This window comes from Pecten maximus, chromosome 1, assembly GCF_902652985.1.
Source record: "Pecten maximus chromosome 1, xPecMax1.1, whole genome shotgun sequence".
Taxonomy (NCBI): domain Eukaryota; kingdom Metazoa; phylum Mollusca; class Bivalvia; order Pectinida; family Pectinidae; genus Pecten; species Pecten maximus.
The window spans coordinates 19,192,595-19,212,660 of NC_047015.1; the positions used below are offsets into that span (position 1 = coordinate 19,192,595).

General features: G+C 43.4%; 1 protein-coding gene across 1 annotated transcript in view; it reads left to right on the forward strand.

Annotated features, from left to right (window-relative positions):
- LOC117327109 (guanine nucleotide-binding protein G(o) subunit alpha-like) overlaps positions 1-11,380 on the forward strand; it is a 37,928-nt gene extending 26,548 nt beyond the window's left edge. Inside the window, exons 5-9 of the mRNA XM_033883950.1 lie at positions 3,753-3,881; positions 4,620-4,749; positions 4,976-5,047; positions 7,552-7,639; positions 10,320-11,380. Coding sequence (XP_033739841.1) covers positions 3,753-3,881; positions 4,620-4,749; positions 4,976-5,047; positions 7,552-7,639; positions 10,320-10,510 — 610 coding nt within the window. The 3' untranslated portion in view covers positions 10,511-11,380. The remainder of the gene's footprint in view (positions 1-3,752; positions 3,882-4,619; positions 4,750-4,975; positions 5,048-7,551; positions 7,640-10,319) is intronic.
- The last annotated feature ends 8,686 nt before the right edge of the window (positions 11,381-20,066 follow it).

Here is a 20,066-nt window from a genome sequence, read left to right on the forward strand (position 1 = left end):
TTATTATCGTTTGTTAGTTAACCCGTCCCTATACTCCCCCCGGATATAGTGTGGGTTATTATGGTTTGTTAGTTAACCCCTCCCTATACCCTCCCGGATATAGTGTGGGTTATTATCGTTTGTTAGTTAACCCGTCTCTATACTCCCCCGGATATAGTGTGGGTTATTATCGTTTGTTAGTTAACCCGTCCCTATACTCTCCCGGATATAGTGTGGGTTATTATGGTTTGTTAGTTAACCCGTCCCTATACTCCCCCGGATATAGTGTGGGTTATTATCGTTTGTTAGTTAACCCGTTCCTGTGCTCTCCCGGATATAGTGTGGGTTATTATCGTTTGTTAGTTAACCCGTCCCTATACTCCCCCGGATACAGTGTAGGTTATTATCGTTTGTTAGTTAGCAGGTCCCTATACTCCCCCGGATGTAGTGTGGGTTGTTATCGTTTGTTAGTTAACAGGTCCCTATACTCCCCCGGATGTAGTGTGGGTGTTATCGTTTGTTAGTTAACCCGTCCCTATACTCTCCCGGATATAGTGTAGGTTATTATCGTTTGTTAGTTAACAGGTCCCTATACTCCCCCGGATGTAGTGTGGGTTGTTATCGTTTGTTAGTTAACCCGTCCCTATACTCCACGGATATAGTGTGGGTTATTATCGTTTGTTAGTTAACCCGTCCCTATACTCCCCCCGGATATAGTGTGGGTTATTATGGTTTGTTAGTTAACCCCTCCCTATACTCTCCCGGATATAGTGTGGGTTATTATCGTTTGTTAGTTAACCCGTCCCTATACTCCCCCGGATATAGTGTGGGTTATTATCGTTTGTTAGTTAACCCGTCCCTATACTCTCCCGGATATAGTGTGGGTTATTATGGTTTGTTAGTTAACCCGTCCCTATACTCCCCCGGATATAGTGTGGGTTATTATCGTTTGTTAGTTAACCCGTTCCTGTGCTCTCCCGGATATAGTGTGGGTTATTATCGTTTGTTAGTTAACCCGTCCCTATACTCCCCCGGATACAGTGTAGGTTATTATCGTTTGTTAGTTAGCAGGTCCCTATACTCCCCCGGATGTAGTGTGGGTTGTTATCGTTTGTTAGTTAACAGGTCCCTATACTCCCCCGGATGTAGTGTGGGTGTTATCGTTTGTTAGTTAACCCGTCCCTATACTCTCCCGGATATAGTGTAGGTTATTATCGTTTGTTAGTTAACAGGTCCCTATACTCCCCCGGATGTAGTGTGGGTTGTTATCGTTTGTTAGTTAACCCGTCCCTATACTCCACGGATATAGTGTGGGTTATTATCGTTTGTTAGTTAACCCGTCCCTATACTCCCCCCGGATATAGTGTGGGTTATTATGGTTTGTTAGTTAACCCCTCCCTATACTCTCCCGGATATAGTGTGGGTTATTATGGTTTGTTAGTTAACCCGTCCCTATACTCCCCCGGATATAGTGTGGGTTATAATCGTTTGTTAGTTAACCCGTCCCTATACTCTCCCGGATATAGTGTGGGTTATTATCGTTTGTTAGTTAACCCGCCCCTATACTCTCCCGGATATAGTGTAGGTTATCATGGTTTGTTAGTAGACCCGTCCCTTTACTCCACGGATATAGTGTGGGTTATTATCGTTTGTTGGTTAACCCGTCCCTATACTCTCCCGGATATAGTGTGGGTTATTATCGTTTGTTAGTTAGCATGTCCCTATACTCTCCAGGATACAGTGTAGGTTATTATCGTTTGTTAGTTAGCCCGTCCCTATACCCTCCCTGATATAGTGTGGGTTATTATCGTTTGTTAGTTAACCCGTCCCTATACCCTCCCTGATATAGTGTGGGTTATTATCGTTTGTTAGTTAACCCGTCCGTATACTCCCCCGGATATAGTGTGGGTTATTATGGTTTGTTAGTTAACCCGTCCCTATACTCTCCCGGATATAGTGTGGGTTATTATGGTTTGTTAGTTAACCCGTCCCTATACTCTCCCGGATATAATGTGGGTTATTATCGTTTGTTAGTTTACCCGTCCCTATACCCTCCATGATATAGTGTGGGTTATTATCGTTTGTTAGTTAACCCGTCCCTATACTCTCCCGGATATAGTGTGGGTTATTATCGTTTGTTAGTTAACATGTCCCTATACTCTCCAGGATACAGTGTAGGTTATTATCGTTTGTTAGTTAGCCCGTCCCTATACCCTCCCTGATATAGTGTGGGTTATTATCGTTTGTTAGTTAACCCGTCCCTATACCCTCCCTGATATAGTGTGGGTTATTATCGTTTGTTAGTTAACCCGTCCGTATACTCCCCCGGATATAGTGTGGGTTATTATGGTTTGTTAGTTAACCCGTCCCTATACTCTCCCGGATATAGTGTGGGTTATTATGGTTTGTTAGTTAACCCGTCCCTATACTCTCCCGGATATAATGTGGGTTATTATCGTTTGTTAGTTTACCCGTCCCTATACCCTCCCTGATATAGTGTGGGTTATTATGGTTTGTTAGTTAACCCGTCCGTATACTCTCCCGGATATAGTGTAGGTTATCATGGTTTGTTAGTAGACCCGTCCCTTTACTCCACGGATATAGTGTGGGTTATTATCGTTTGTTAGTTAACCCGTCCCTATACTCTCCCGGATATAGTGTGGGTTATTATCGTTTGTTAGTTAACCCGTCCCTATACTTCCCCTGATATAGTGTGGGTTATTATCGTTTGTTAGTTAACCCGTCCCTTTACTCTCCCGGATATAGTGTAGGTTATTATCGTTTGTTAGTTAACCCGTCCCTATACTCTCCCGGATATAGTGTAGGTTATTATCGTTTGTTAGTTAACAGGTCCCTATACTCTCCCGGATATAGTGTGAGTTATTATCGTTTGTTAGTTAACCCGTCCCTATACTCCCCCGGATATAGCGTAGGTTATTATCGTTTGTTAGTTAACCCGTCCCTGTACTCTCCCGGATATAGTGTGGGTTATTATCGTTTGTTAGTTAACCCGTCCCTATACTCCCCCGGATACAGTGTAGGTTATTATCGTTTGTTAGTTAACAGGTCCCTATACTCCCCCGGATGTAGTGTGGGTTGTTATCGTTTGTTAGTTAACAGGTCCCTATACTCCCCCGGATGTAGTGTGGGTTGTTATCGTTTGTTAGTTAACCCGTCCCTATACTCTCCCGGATATAGTGTAGGTTATTATCGTTTGTTAGTTAACAGGTCCCTATACTCCCCCGGATGTAGTGTGGGTTGTTATCGTTTGTTAGTTAACCCGTCCCTATACTCCACGGATATAGTGTGGGTTATTATCGCTTGTTAGTTAACCCGTCCCTATACTCCCCCCGGATATAGTGTGGGTTATTATGGTTTGTTAGTTAACCCCTCCCTATACTCTCCCGGATATAGTGTGGGTTATTATCGTTTGTTAGTTAACCCGTCCCTATACTCCCCCGGATATAGTGTGGGTTATTATCGTTTGTTAGTTAACCCGTCCCTATACTCTCCCGGATATAGTGTGGGTTATTATGGTTTGTTAGTTAACCCGTCCCTATACTCCCCCGGATATAGTGTGGGTTATTATCGTTTGTTAGTTAATCCGTCCCTATACTTTCCCGAATGTTGTGTTGATTATTATTTTTGTTAGTTAATCCGTCTCTATACTCTCCCGAATGTTGTGTTGGCTACAATCGTGTGTAAACCCACCCTTATATACTGTCGCTGATTTTGTATGTGTAGTTTGTTGAATTTCTGCTTTTGTTCCACAGCTACTTTGAAAACATTGAGCGAATCTGCCACCCCGACTTCGTCCCGTCATCAGTGGATGTGTTGCGAGCACGAGTTCGGACAACAGGGATCATTGAGACGTGTTTTAAAATCGACCACATGCTCATCAGGTATTTCACCACCCTCAGAACGTCCCCCTCACCAAGTGAGACAATATTCCCAGTACGTCCCTCTCACCAAGTGAGACAGTAACCTCAGTACGTCCCCCTCACCAAGTGAGACAATAATATCAGTACGTCCCTCTCACCAAGTGAGACAGTAATCTCAGTACGTCCCTCTCACCAAGTGAGACAGTAACCTCAGTACGTCCCTCTCACCAAGTGAGACAGTAATCCCAGTACGTCCCACTCACCAAGTGAGACAGTAATCTCAGTACGTCCCACTCACCAAGTGAGACAGTAATCTTAGTACGTCCCTCTCACCAAGTGAGACAGTAACCTCAGTACGTCCCCCTCACCAAGTGAGACAGGAATCCCAGTACGTCCCCCCCCCCCCCCCCACCAAGTGAGACAGGAATCTCAGTACGTCCCTCTCACCAAGTGAGACAGGAATCTCAGTACGTCCCACTCACCAAGTGAGACAGTGATCTCAGTACGTCCCCCCACCAAATGAGACAGGGAAAAGTGAGTGATTCAAACACTTAGTAGAGATAGATGACGATTAACGTATTGTATTAAGGTTCAACTGCCGATATCGAATAGTTACTGTCAGCTTTTCTTTTTGATTGTACGACCCGGTTGTTTAGCGCTACGTGCGATTCGATCACTTGACCAGAGTTTTTCGCTTCATGTCGATCGCATGATCAGAATGTTTGAAATGCTTTCTAAACTATGTTATCATGTTAACAGAATGTTCGACGTTGGAGGTCAAAGGTCAGAACGTAAGAAATGGATCCAATGTTTTGATGACGTCAATGCGCTGTTATTTGTGGCGGCTCTCAGTGCTTACGACATGTGTCTGTACGAGGATCCACATGTGGTAAGTAGTACCGCATCCCCCGTCAACTGGTCGTTACTAAACTTCTCATATACTACAAGGTGACAACGCCTCCTCTCACATTTCATATTCCTGTCATATGCATCATTTGATGAGACGCATCATTTTCAATATATCGTTTTCAAGATATCAGCATGAACTGTGAAGGAGAAACAACGGGCCATTTTATCAAGATTTTATTGATTTGTTTTTCTTTTATATTTTTCAGAATCGACTTCAAGAAAGTTTAAAACTTTTCAAATCTATGTGCAATAATATTTTCTTCAAAGAGACGTGTATGGTAAGTTTTTACTTGATTATATTATGGTTTACTTCCCTATAGAATATAGATGTATATGACGTGCCCCCAGTATTATCGTGGATGTTTTCGTCTTCTGATCAGGGGACACTAGAGAGCCCTACAATAAGGTTTTCTGATCAGGGGACACTAGAGCCCTAGAATAAGGTTTTCTGATCAGGGGGCACTAGAGAGCCCTAGAATAAGGTTTCCTGATCAGGGGACACTAGAGAGCCCTAGAATAAGGTTTTCTGATCAGGGGACACTAGAGAGCCCTAGAATAAGGTTTTCTGATCCGGAGACACTGGAGAGCCCTAGAATAAGGTTTTCTGATAAGGGGACGCTAGAGACCTCTGGAACAAGGTTTCTGATCAAGGACACTGGAGAGCCCTAGAATAAGGTTTTCTGATCAGGGGACACTAGAGAGCCCTGGAATAAGGTTTTCTGATAAGGGGACTCTACACTAGAGAGCCACGGATAAGGTTTTCTGATCAGGGGACACTAGAGAGCCCTGGAATAAGGTTTTCTGATAAGGGGACGCTAGAGACCCCTGGAATAAGGTTTCTGATCAAGGACACTGGAGAGCCCTAGAATAAGGTTTTCTGGTCCGGAGACACTGGAGAGCCCTAGAATAAGGTTTTCTGATAAGGGGACGCTAGTGACCCCTGGAATAAGGTTTCTGATCAAGGACACTAGAGCCCTAGAATAAGGTTTTCTGGTCCGGAGACACTAGAGAGCCCTAGAATAAGGTTTTCTGATCAGGGGACACTAGAGCCCTAGAATAAGGTTTTCTGATCAAGGACACTGGAGAGCCCTAGAATAAGGTTTTCTGATCAGGGGACACTGGAGAGCCCTAGAATAAGGTTTTCTGATCAGGGGACACTGGAGAGCCCTAGAATAAGGTTTTCTGATCAGGGGACACTAGAGGGCCCTAGAATAAGGTTTTCTGATCAGGGGACACTAGAGCCCTTAGAATAAGGTTTTCTGATCAGGGGACACTGGAGAGCCCTGGAATAAGGTTTTCTGATCAGGGGACACTAGAGCCCTTAGAATAAGGTTTTCTGATCAGGGGACACTGGAGAGCCCTGGAATAAGGTTTTCTGACCAGGGGACACTAGATAGCCCTGGAATAAGGTTTTCTGATCAGGGGACACTAGAGAGCCCTAGAATACGGTTTTCTGATCAGGGGACGCTAGAGAGCCATAGAATAAGGTTTCCTGATCAGGGGAGACTGGAAAGCCCTAGAATAAGGTTTTCTGATCAGGGGACACTAGAGAGCCCTAGCATAAGGTTTTCTGATCAGGGGACGCTAGAGAGCCATAGAATAAGGTTTTCTGATCAGGGGACACTGGAGAGCCCTGGAATAGGGTCGCTGTATCTCACTACATGTTGATGGTATACGGCGACTAAAAGTGGGCCCCCAGAATAATTGGGGATTTCCCTGCGTGTGTTCTATTAAGGGACATTGAAGAGACCAAAGCTGATCTTCTACCCTCTTGTAACACTTGATATCTTAATATTAATGTTCTGGCTGATCTCGCTTTCTGTGCTTTGGTTTTTTCTGTTTGCTGTCCTCATATGACCCTTGCTGTTGGTATCTTTTTTGACACCTGTCCTCATGACACTTGCTGTTGGTGTCTCTTTGACACCTGTCCTCATATGTCCCTGGCTGTTGGTGTCTCTATTCACACCTGTACTCATATGACACGGGCTGTTGGAATTTTCTTGACATCCGTTATCACATGACCCTGCCTGTTGGTGTCTCCTTGACACCCGTCATCACATGACCCTGCCTGTTGGTGTCTCCTTGACACCCGTCCTCATAATAATATGTCTCTGGCTGTTTGTGTCTCCTTGACACCCGTCATCATAATAATATGTCCCTGGCTGTTTGTGTCTCCTTGACACCTGTCCTCATGTGACCCTGGCTGTTGGTGTCTCTTTGACACCTGTCCTCATATGTCCCTGGCTGTTGATGTCTACTTGACACGTCATCATATGACCCTGGTTGTTGCGAGTACGTCAAAGAAGAAAAAAAAAACCATGCATATACATGTATAGGTATAAAGATTTAGTATGTTCGATTTACATCTATAGACATATGAAGTCTTACATACATGTATAATGAAACCCCAAACAGATAACTTATGGTAAACTTATGTATATACAGTGTGTTACATGTTATATATCGGACATTATGGGTGGTCAGTGGTAATATAATCTAGTATCGTACTGGACATTACGGGTGGTCAGTGGTAATATAATCTAGTATCGTACTGGAGATTATGGGTGGTCAGTGGTAATATAATCTAGTATCGTACTGGAGATTATGGGTGGTCAGTGGTAATATAATCTAGTATCGTACTGGACATTATGGGTGGTCAGTTGTAACATAATCTAGTATCGTACTGGACATTATGGGTGGTCAGTGGTAATATAATCTAGTATCGTACTGGACATTATGAGTGGTCAGTGGTAATATTAACACATATCCTTCTCTTTTTCAGATTCTGTTCCTCAACAAGATTGACTTGTTCAAGGACAAAATTCGACATTCCGGCAGACACTTACGTCATTTCTTCTCGGAATATAAAGGTATAGTGTTTTGACAATCAACCTGACAAAGATCAAACAAACTCTTGATTGAATATCTCACATTCGGCTGTGTTCTACTGTGACAACCTATCTCTGTTTCTCTGTGTGTGACAACCTAGCTATGTTTCTGTGTGTGTGTGTGACAACCTATCTATGATTCTGTGTGTGTGACAACCTATCTATGTTTCTGTGTGTGTGACAACCTATCTATGTTTCTGTGTGTGTGTGTGACAACCTATCTATGATTCTGTGTGTGTGACAACCTATCTATGTTTCTGTGTGTGTGACAACCTATCTATGTTTCTGTGTGTGTGACAACCTATCAATGTTTCTGTGTTTGTGACAACCTATCTATGTTTCTGTGTGTGTGACAACCTATCTATGTTTCTGTGTGTGTGACAACCTATCTATGTTTCTGTGTGTGTGACAACCTATCTATGTTTCTGTGTTTGTGACAACCTATCTATGTTTCTGTGTGTGTGACAACCTATCTATGTTTCTGTGTGTGTGACAACCTATCTATGTTTCTGAGTGTGTGACAACCTATCTATGTTTCTGTGTGTGTGACAACCCAGCTATGTTTCTGTGTGTGTGACAACCTATCTATGTTTCTGTGTGTGTGACAACCTATCTATGTTTCTGTGTGTGTGTGACAACCTATCTATGTTTCTGTGTGTGTGACAATCTATCTATGTTTCTGTGTGTGTGACAACCTATCTATGTTTCTGTGTGTGTGTGACAACCTATCTATGTTTCTGTGTGTGTGACAACCTATCTGTTTCTGTGTGTGTGACAACCTATCTATGTTTCTGTGTGTGTGACAACCTATCTATGTTTCTGTGTGTGTGACAACCTATCTATGTTTCTGCGTGTGTGACAACCTATCTATGTTTCTGTGTTTGTGACAACCTATCTATGTTTCTGTGTGTGTGACAACCTATCTATGTTTCTGTGTGTGTGACAACCTATCTATGTTTCTGTGTGTGTGTGTGACAACCTATCTATGTTTCTGTGTGTGTGTGTGACAACCTATCTATGTTTCTGTGTGTGTGACAACCTATCTATGTTTCTGTGTGTGTGACAACCTATCTATGTTTCTGTGTGTGTGACAACCTATCTATGTTTCTGTGTGTGTGACAACCTATCTATGTTTCTGTGTGTGTGACAACCTATCTATGTTTCTGTGTGTGTGTGTGTGACAACCTATCTATGATTCTGTGTGTGTGTGTGACAACCTATCTATGTTTCTGTGTGTGTGACAACCTATCTATGTTTCTGTGTTTGTGACAACCTATCTATGATTCTGTGTGTGTGACAACCTATCTATGTTTCTGTGTGTGTGACAACCTATCTATGTTTCTGTGTGTGTGACAACCTATCTATGTTTCTGTGTTTGTGACAACCTATCTATGTTTCTGTGTGTGTGACAACCTATCTATGTTTCTGTGTGTGTGACAACCTATCTATGTTTCTGTGTTTGTGACAACCTATCTATGTTTCTGTGTGTGTGACAACCTATCTATGATTCTGTGTGTGTGTGACAACCTATCTATGTTTCTGTGTGTGTGACAACCTATCTATGTTTCTGTGTGTGTGACAACCTATCTATGTTTCTGTGTATGTGACAACCTATCTATGTTTCTGTGTGTGTGACAACCTATCTATGTTTCTGTGTTTGTGACAACCTATCTATGTTTCTGTGTGTGTGTGACAACCTATCTATGATTCTGTGTGTGTGACAACCTATCTATGTTTCTGTGTGTGTGACAACCTATCTATGATTCTGTGTGTGTGACAACCTATCTATGTTTCTGTGTGTGTGACAACCTATCTATGTTTCTGTGTTTGTGACAACCTATCTATGATTCTGTGTGTGTGACAACCTATCTATGTTTCTGTGTGTGTGACAACCTATCTATGTTTCTGTGTGTGTGACAACCTATCTATGTTTCTGTGTGTGTGACAACCTATCTATGTTTCTGTGTGTGTGACAACCTATCTATGATTCTGTGTGTGTGACAACCTATCTATGTTTCTGTGTGTGTGACAACCTATCTATGTTTCTGTGTGTGTGACAACCTATCTATGTTTCTGTGTGTGTGACAACCTATCTATGTTTCTGTGTTTGTGACAACCTATCTATGTTTCTGTGTGTGTGACAACCTATCTATGTTTCTGTGTGTGTGACAACCTATCTATGTTTCTGTGTGTGTGACAACCTATCTATGATTCTGTGTGTGTGACAACCTATCTATGTTTCTGTGTGTGTGACAACCTATCTATGTTTCTGTGTGTGTGACAACCTATCTATGTTTCTGTGTTTGTGACAACCTATCTATGTTTCTGTGTGTGTGACAACCTATCTATGTTTCTGTGTGTGTGACAACCTATCTATGATTCTGTGTGTGTGACAACCTATCTATGATTCTGTGTGTGTGACAACCTATCTATGTTTCTGTGTTTGTGACAACCTATCTGTGTTTGTGACAACCTATCTATGTTTCTGTGTTTGTGACAACCTATCTATGTTTCTGTGTGTGTGACAACCTATCTATGTTTCTGTGTGTGTGACAACCTATCTATGTTTCTGTGTGTGTGACAACCTATCTATGTTTCTGTGTGTGTGACAACCTATCTATGTTCCTGTGTTTGTGACAACTTGTGTTATTTTATATTACAGGACCGGACAAGGACGTGGACCAAGCAGCGCGCTTCATTCAGAGAGATTTCCAGAACCAGAACCATAATCCGTCCAAGGTGGTATATCCCCACTTCACAACTGCAACCGACACCAGTAATATACAGGTGGTGTTTCAGGTAGTCATGGACTCAATCCTCCGACAAAACCTTAACATCAGTGCACTGTTATAGCGGGCCCTGACAATCAACCATCGCCCTCAGCACATTCTTACAACAGGAACTCCCGCTACCGACAATCCTCACCACCACTGCACTTTTGAAGAAAACCTTGATTCCAGACCCTGACAACACATCAACAGCTCTCTCTCTCTTTTAGCAGGAGCTGGAATCTAGCTTCCCTCAACCATTTTCATCATCGGTTGGCTATGATAGCCAGCTTCTGTCAGATCATTTTCCATCAGATGCTCATTCGTGAAGTAGATCCTGGAATTGAGATTTCGTCAGATAATGACCATAATCAGTTGACATATTTTTTTATGGCGATCCTGGATTCCAACTTCTATAAAATATTCTTCGGTAGAACCTCTACAAGTACCTCTGACAAAAATATCATGCACTCTGATAACATTTAATATGATCTCGCCAGCAGTTTATGTGATATTCTTTGCTGAATGTGACATTAGGGAGCCGGACGTGATAACATTCGGAACCCCTTTGTTTGGATTGCCTGTGTTTTATTATTGTCGTGGTTTATATGTTTATGTAACACAAATTCATTACGAAAACAAACTACATCGTCAAGAATGTGTGTGTCATATACATGATGTTCGAATGTATAGTGCTTTCATTAACGCATGTTATTAACGAAAATACGCATTGTTCCATCTGTATAACTGTAAATATCGTCTTTGGTGTGGTGGAGTGCTCTCCCGTGATTGGCGTGGCAGAGTTGTCTCCCGTGGTACTGTGGCAAACTGATGATAGGAAGAGTTGTCTTTCTTTAATTAAGTAAGCTCGGCCTCACTGGCCCTATCGCTAAGTTACGCATAATAAAGTGAGAAACAATAAAAGGCACTGAGTGACAATCAGTCTACAGTATAACCGTTGTTTGTGTCTTCATGTATACAATTATCGTAGAGATAGCGGTCATATCACGAAACAGACGTACGGACATTGAGACGGATAGTTGCCGATAGCATTTTTATTCTGACCTCTCCAAATTCTTCACACAACTTTCTGAAACATTGTTAGCTTTCCGACAACGTATGCATACTTTTATACAAAATCTTTGTGACAGCTAACGGACCATTCTCATAATTTTCTGAGTATACTGGTAGTAAGTGACTTATCTACACTTGGAGATATTTGGTATAATTGACAGTAAAAGTATTGGGATTGGTACCAGACCCGATATTCTCCTGTTATCAGCGACTGAGCTGTATCTAGACTTACAATGTAGTTCTGAACGGTACACTCCTTATACATCCGTGGACGTTTCATCACTGAAATATAGCTTATTTTCAGATAACGTAAGGGGTTGCTCTTAAAAAAGACGAGACATTTTTTTTATTATTTAGCCGGTGATCGTATTACAGTGGGATAGTGTTACAGAGAATCTCACGTTTACCTGCTGTTTTATTCCCGGGGTAACTTCCCATTAAAATAACACCGGATACCTTCAGGGATATTAGTGACTTATGGTCCGTCATATTACAGAGATAACGTTTTTTCTGGAGTTCCACTATGATGCTTCCGTCTTGGAAGAAAGTTGCATTCATCTAACCTGTAAATATCCCACAGACTGTTAGGCAAGGTAAACCAGTTGAACGATACAAACAAAGCATCATTTATTGTATAACATAGATATTGATGTTGTCACCGTGTAACGACACACAGACATTGATGGTTTCACCGTGTAACGACACACAGACATTGATGGTTTCGCCGTGTACCGACACACAGATATTGATGATGTCACCGTGTACCGACACACAGACATTGATGGTATCACCGTGTACCGACACACAGACATTGATGGTATCACCGTGTACCGCCACACAGACATTGATGATATCACCGTGTACCGCCACACATACATTGATGATATCACCGTGTACCGACACACAGACATTGATGGTTTCACCGTGTACCGACACACAGACATTGATGGTATCACCGTGTACCGACACACAGACATTGATGTTATCACCGTGTACCGACACACAGATATTGATGATATCACCGTGTACTGACACAGATATTGATGATGTCACCGTGTACCGACACACAGACATTGATGGTATCACCGTGTACCGCCACACAGACATTGATGGTTTCACCGTGTACCGACACACAGACATTGATGATATCACCGTGTACCGACACACAGACATTGATGATATCACCGTGTACCGACACACAGACATTGATGATATCACCGTGTACCGACACACAGACATTGATGGTATCACCGTGTACCGACACACAGACATTGATGATATCACCGTGTACTGACACACAGATATTGATGATGTCACCGTGTACCGACACACTGACATTGGTGGTATCACCGTGTACTGACACACAGATATTGATGATGTCACCGTGCACCGACACACAGACATTGATGTTATCACCGTGTACTGACACACAGATATTGATGATGTCACCGTGCACCGACACACAGACATTGATGGTATCACCGTGTACCGACACACAAATATTGATGTTATCACCGTGTACCGACACACAGACATTGATGATATCACCGTTTACCGACACACAGACATTGATGGTATCACCGTGTACCGACACACAGACATTGATGTTATCACCGTGTACTGACACACAGATATTGATGATGTCACCGTGCACCGACACACAGACATTGATGGTATCACCGTGTACCGACACACAAATATTGATGTTATCACCGTGTACCGACACACAGACATTGATGGTATCACCGTGCACCGACACACAGACATTGATGGTATCACCGTGTACCGACATACAAATATTGATGTTATCACTGTGTACCATCACACAGACATTGATGGTATCACCGTGTACCGCCACACAGACATTGATGGTTTCACCGTGTACCGACACACAGATATTGATGATGTCACCATGTACCGACACACTAACATTGATGGTATCACCGTGCACCGACACACAGACATTGATGATGTCACCATGTACTGACACACAGACATTGATGGTATCACCATGTACCGACACACAGATATTGATGATGTCACCATGTACTGACACACAGACATTGATCGTATCACCATGTACCGACACACAGATATTGATGATGTCACCATGTACTGACACACAGACATTGATGGTATCATCGTGTACCGACACACAGATATTGATGGTGTCACCGTGTACCGAAACACAGACATTGATGGTATCACCGTGTACCGACACACAGACATTGATGATATCACCGTGTACCGACACACAGACATTGATGATATCACCGTGTACCGACACACAGACATTGATGGTTTCACCGTGTACCGACACACAGACATTGATGGTATCACCGTGTACCGACACACAGACATTGATGATATCACCGTGTACCGACACACAGATATTGATGATATCACCGTGTACTGACACAGATATTGATGATGTCACCGTGTACCGACACACAGACATTGATGGTATCACCGTGTACCGCCACACAGACATTGATGGTTTCACCGTGTACCGACACACAGACATTGATGATATCACCGTGTACCGACACACAGACATTGATGTTATCACCGTGTACCGACACACAGACATTGATGATATCACCGTGTACCGACACACAGACATTGATGGTATCACCGTGTACCGACACACAGACATTGATGATATCACCGTGTACCGACACACAGACATTGATGTTATCACCGTGTACCGACACACAGACATTGATGATATCACCGTGTACCGACACACAGACATTGATGGTATCACCGTGTACCGACACACAGACATTGATGTTATCACCGTGTACTGACACACAGATATTGATGATGTCACCGTGTACCGACACACTGACATTGGTGGTATCACCGTGTACTGACACACAGATATTGATGATGTCACCGTGCACCGACACACAGACATTGATGTTATCACCGTGTACTGACACACAGATATTGATGATGTCACCGTGCACCGACACACAGACATTGATGGTATCACCGTGTACCGACACACAAATATTGATGTTATCACCGTGTACCGACACACAGACATTGATGATATCACCGTGTACCGACACACAGACATTGATGGTATCACCGTGTACCGACACACAGACATTGATGTTATCACCGTGTACTGACACACAGATATTGATGATGTCACCGTGCACCGACACACAGACATTGATGGTATCACCGTGTACCGACACACAAATATTGATGTTATCACCGTGTACCGACACACAGACATTGATGGTATCACCGTGTACCGACACACAGACATTGATGGTATCACCGTGTACCGACATACAAATATTGATGTTATCACTGTGTACCATCACACAGACATTGATGGTATCACCGTGTACCGCCACACAGACATTGATGGTTTCACCGTGTACCGACACACAGATATTGATGATGTCACCATGTACCGACACACTAACATTGATGGTATCACCGTGCACCGACACACAGACATTGATGATGTCACCATGTACTGACACACAGACATTGATGGTATCACCATGTACCGACACACAGATATTGATGATGTCACCATGTACTGACACACAGACATTGATCGTATCACCATGTACCGACACACAGATATTGATGATGTCACCATGTACTGACACACAGACATTGATGGTATCATCGTGTACCGACACACAGATATTGATGGTGTCACCGTGTACCGAAACACAGACAGTGATGATGTCACCGTGTACCGACACACAGACATTGATGATATCACCGTGTACCGACACACAGATATTGATGGTATCACCGTGTACCGACACACAGACATTGATGTTATCACCGTGTACCGACACACAGACATTGATGATATCACCGTGTACCGACACACAGATATTGATGGTATCACCGTGTACCGACACACAGACATTGATGATATCACCGTGTACCGACACACAGACAATGATGGTTTCACCGTGTACCGACCCACAGACATTGATGTTATCACCGTGTACCGACACACAGACATTGATGATGTCACCATGTACTGACACACAGACATTGATGGTATCACCGTGTACCGACACACATATATTGATGGTATCACCGTGTACCATCACACAGACATTGATGGTATCACCGTGTACCGACACACAGACATTGATGGTTTCACCGTGTACCGACACACAGATATTGATGATATCACCGTGTACCGACACACAGACATTGATGGTATCACCGTGTACCATCACACATATATTGATGGTTTCACCGTGTACCGACACACAGACATTGATGGTTTCACCGTGTACCGACACACAGACATTGATGGTATCACCGTGTACCGACACACAGACATTGATGGTATCACCGTGTACCGACACACAGACATTGATGGTATCACCGTGTACCGACACACAGACATTGATGGTATCACCGTGTACCGACACACAGACATTGATGTTATCACCGTGTACCGACACGCAGATATTGATGGTATCACCGTGTACCGAAACACGGACATTGGTGGTTTCACCGTGTACCGACACACAGACATTGATGGTTTCACCGTGTACCGACACTCAGACATTGATGGTATCACCGTGTACCGATACACAGATATTGATGGTATCACCGTGTACCGACACACATATATTGATGGTATCACCGTGTACCATCACACAGACATTGATGGTATCACCGTGTACCGACACACAGACATTGATGGTTTCACCGTGTACCGACACACAGATATTGATGATATCACCGTGTACCGACACACAGACATTGATGGTATCACCGTGTACCGACACACAGACATTGATGATATCACCGTGTACCGACACACAGACATTGATGGTATCACCGTGTACCGACACACAGACATTGATGGTATCACCGTGTACCGACACACAGATATTGATGATGTCACCGTGTACCGACACACAGATATTGATGATATCACCGTGAACCGACACACTGACATTGATGATATCACCGTGTACCGACACACAGATATTGATGATATCACCGTGTACTGACACACAGATATTGATGATGTCACCGTGTACCATCACACAGACATTGATGGTATCACCGTTTACCGACACACATATATTGATGGTATCACCGTGTACCATCACACAGATATTGATGGTATCACCGTGTACCGACACACAGTTATTGATGGTATAACCGTGTACCGACACACAGACATTGATGATATCACCGTGTATCGACACACAGATATTGATGGTATCATCGTGTACCGACACACAGATATTGATGATGTCACCACGTACTGACACACAGATATTGATGGTTTCACCGTGTACCGACACACAGACATTGATGGTTTCACCGTGTACCGACACACAGACATTGATGGTATCACCGTGTACCGACACACAGATATTGATGGTATCACCGTGTACCGACACACAGATATTGATGATGTCACAATGTACTGACACACAGACATTGATGGTATCACCGTGTACCGACACACAAATATTGATGATGTCACCATGTACTGACACACAGACATTGATGATGTCACCGTGTACCGACACACAGACATTGATGATATCACCGTGTACCGACACACAGATATTGATGGTATCACCGTGTACCGACACACAGACATTGATGGTATCACCGTGTTCCGACACACAGACATTGATGATATCACTGTGTACCGACACATAGATATTGATGATGTCACCATGTACTGACACACAGACATTGATGGTATCACCGTGTACCGACACAGAGACATTGATGATATCACTGTGTACCGACACACATATAATGATGATATCACGTGTACTGACACACAGATATTGATGATATCACCGTGTATCGACACACAGAGATTGATGATATCACCGTGTACCGGCACACAGACATTGATGGTATCACCGTGTACCGACACACAGACATTGATGGTATCACCGTGTACCGACACACAGATATTGATGATGTCACCGTGTACCGACACACAGATATTGATGATATCACCGTGTACCGACACACTGACATTGATGATATCACCGTGTACCGACACACAGATATTGATGATATCACCGTGTACTGACACACAGATATTGATGATGTCACCGTGTACCATCACACAGACATTGATGGTATCACCGTTTACCGACACACATATATTGATGGTATCACCGTGTACCATCACACAGATATTGATGGTATCACCGTGTACCGACACACAGTTATTGATGGTATAACCGTGTACCGACACACAGACATTGATGATATCACCGTGTATCGACACACAGATATTGATGGTATCATCGTGTACCGACACACAGATATTGATGATGTCACCACGTACTGACACACAGATATTGATGGTTTCACCGTGTACCGACACACAGACATTGATGGTTTCACCGTGTACCGACACACAGACATTGATGGTATCACCGTGTACCGACACACAGATATTGATGGTATCACCGTGTACCGACACACAGATATTGATGATGTCACAATGTACTGACACACAGACATTGATGGTATCACCGTGTACCGACACACAAATATTGATGATGTCACCATGTACTGACACACAGACATTGATGATGTCACCGTGTACCGACACACAGACATTGATGATATCACCGTGTACCGACACACAGATATTGATGGTATCACCGTGTACCGACACACAGACATTGATGGTATCACCGTGTACCGACACACAGACATTGATGATATCACTGTGTACCGACACATAGATATTGATGATGTCACCATGTACTGACACACAGACATTGATGGTATCACCGTGTACCGACACAGAGACATTGATGATATCACTGTGTACCGACACACATATAATGATGATATCACGTGTACTGACACACAGATATTGATGATATCACCGTGTATCGACACACAGAGATTGATGGTATCACCGTGTACCGACACACAGACATTGATGGTATCACCATGAACCGACACACTGACATTGATGATATCACCGTGTACCGACACACAGACATTGATGGTATCACCGTGTACCGACACACAAATATTGATGTTATCACCGTGTACCGACACACAGACATTGATGGTATCACCGTGCACCGACACACAGACATTGATGGTATCACCGTGTACCGACATACAAATATTGATGTTATCACTGTGTACCATCACACAGACATTGATGGTATCACCGTGTACCGCCACACAGACATTGATGGTTTCACCGTGTACCGACACACAGATATTGATGATGTCACCATGTACCGACACACTAACATTGATGGTATCACCGTGCACCGACACACAGACATTGATGATGTCACCATGTACTGACACACAGACATTGATGGTATCACCATGTACCGACACACAGATATTGATGATGTCACCATGTACTGACACACAGACATTGATCGTATCACCATGTACCGACACACAGATATTGATGATGTCACCATGTACTGACACACAGACATTGATGGTATCATCGTGTACCGACAAACAGATATTGATGGTGTCACCGTGTACCGAAACACAGACAGTGATGATGTCACCGTGTACCGACACACAGACATTGATGATATCACCGTGTACCGACACACAGATATTGATGGTATCACCGTGTACCGACACACAGACATTGATGGTTTCACCGTGTACCGACACACAGACATTGATGGTTTCACCGTGTACCGACCCACAGACATTGATGTTATCACCGTGTACCGACACACAGACATTGATGATGTCACCATGTACTGACACACAGACATTGATGGTATCACCGTGTACCGACACACATATATTGATGGTATCACCGTGTACCATCACACAGACATTGATGGTATCATCGTGTACCGACACACAGACATTGATGGTTTCACCGTGTACCGACACACAGATATTGATGATATCACCGTGTACCGACACACAGACATTGATGGTATCACCGTGTACCATCACACATATATTGATGGTTTCACCGTGTACCGACACACAGACATTGATGGTTTCACCGTGTACCGACACACAGACATTGATGGTATCACCGTGTACCGACACACAGACATTGATGGTATCACCGTGTACCGACACACAGACATTGATGGTATCACCGTGTACCGACACACAGACATTGATGGTATCACCGTGTACCGACACACAGACATTGATGTTATCACCGTGTACCGACACGCAGATATTGATGGTATCACCGTGTACCGAAACACGGACATTGGTGGTTTCACCGTGTACCGACACACAGACATTGATGGTTTCACCGTGTACCGACACTCAGACATTGATGGTATCACCGTGTACCGATACACAGATATTGATGGTATCACCGTGTACCGACACACATATATTGATGGTATCACCGTGTACCATCACACAGACATTGATGGTATCACCGTGTACCGACACACAGACATTGATGGTTTCACCGTGTACCGACACACAGATATTGATGATATCACCGTGTACCGACACACAGACATTGATGGTATCACCGTGTACCGACACACAGACATTGATGATATCACCGTGTACCGACACACAGACATTGATGG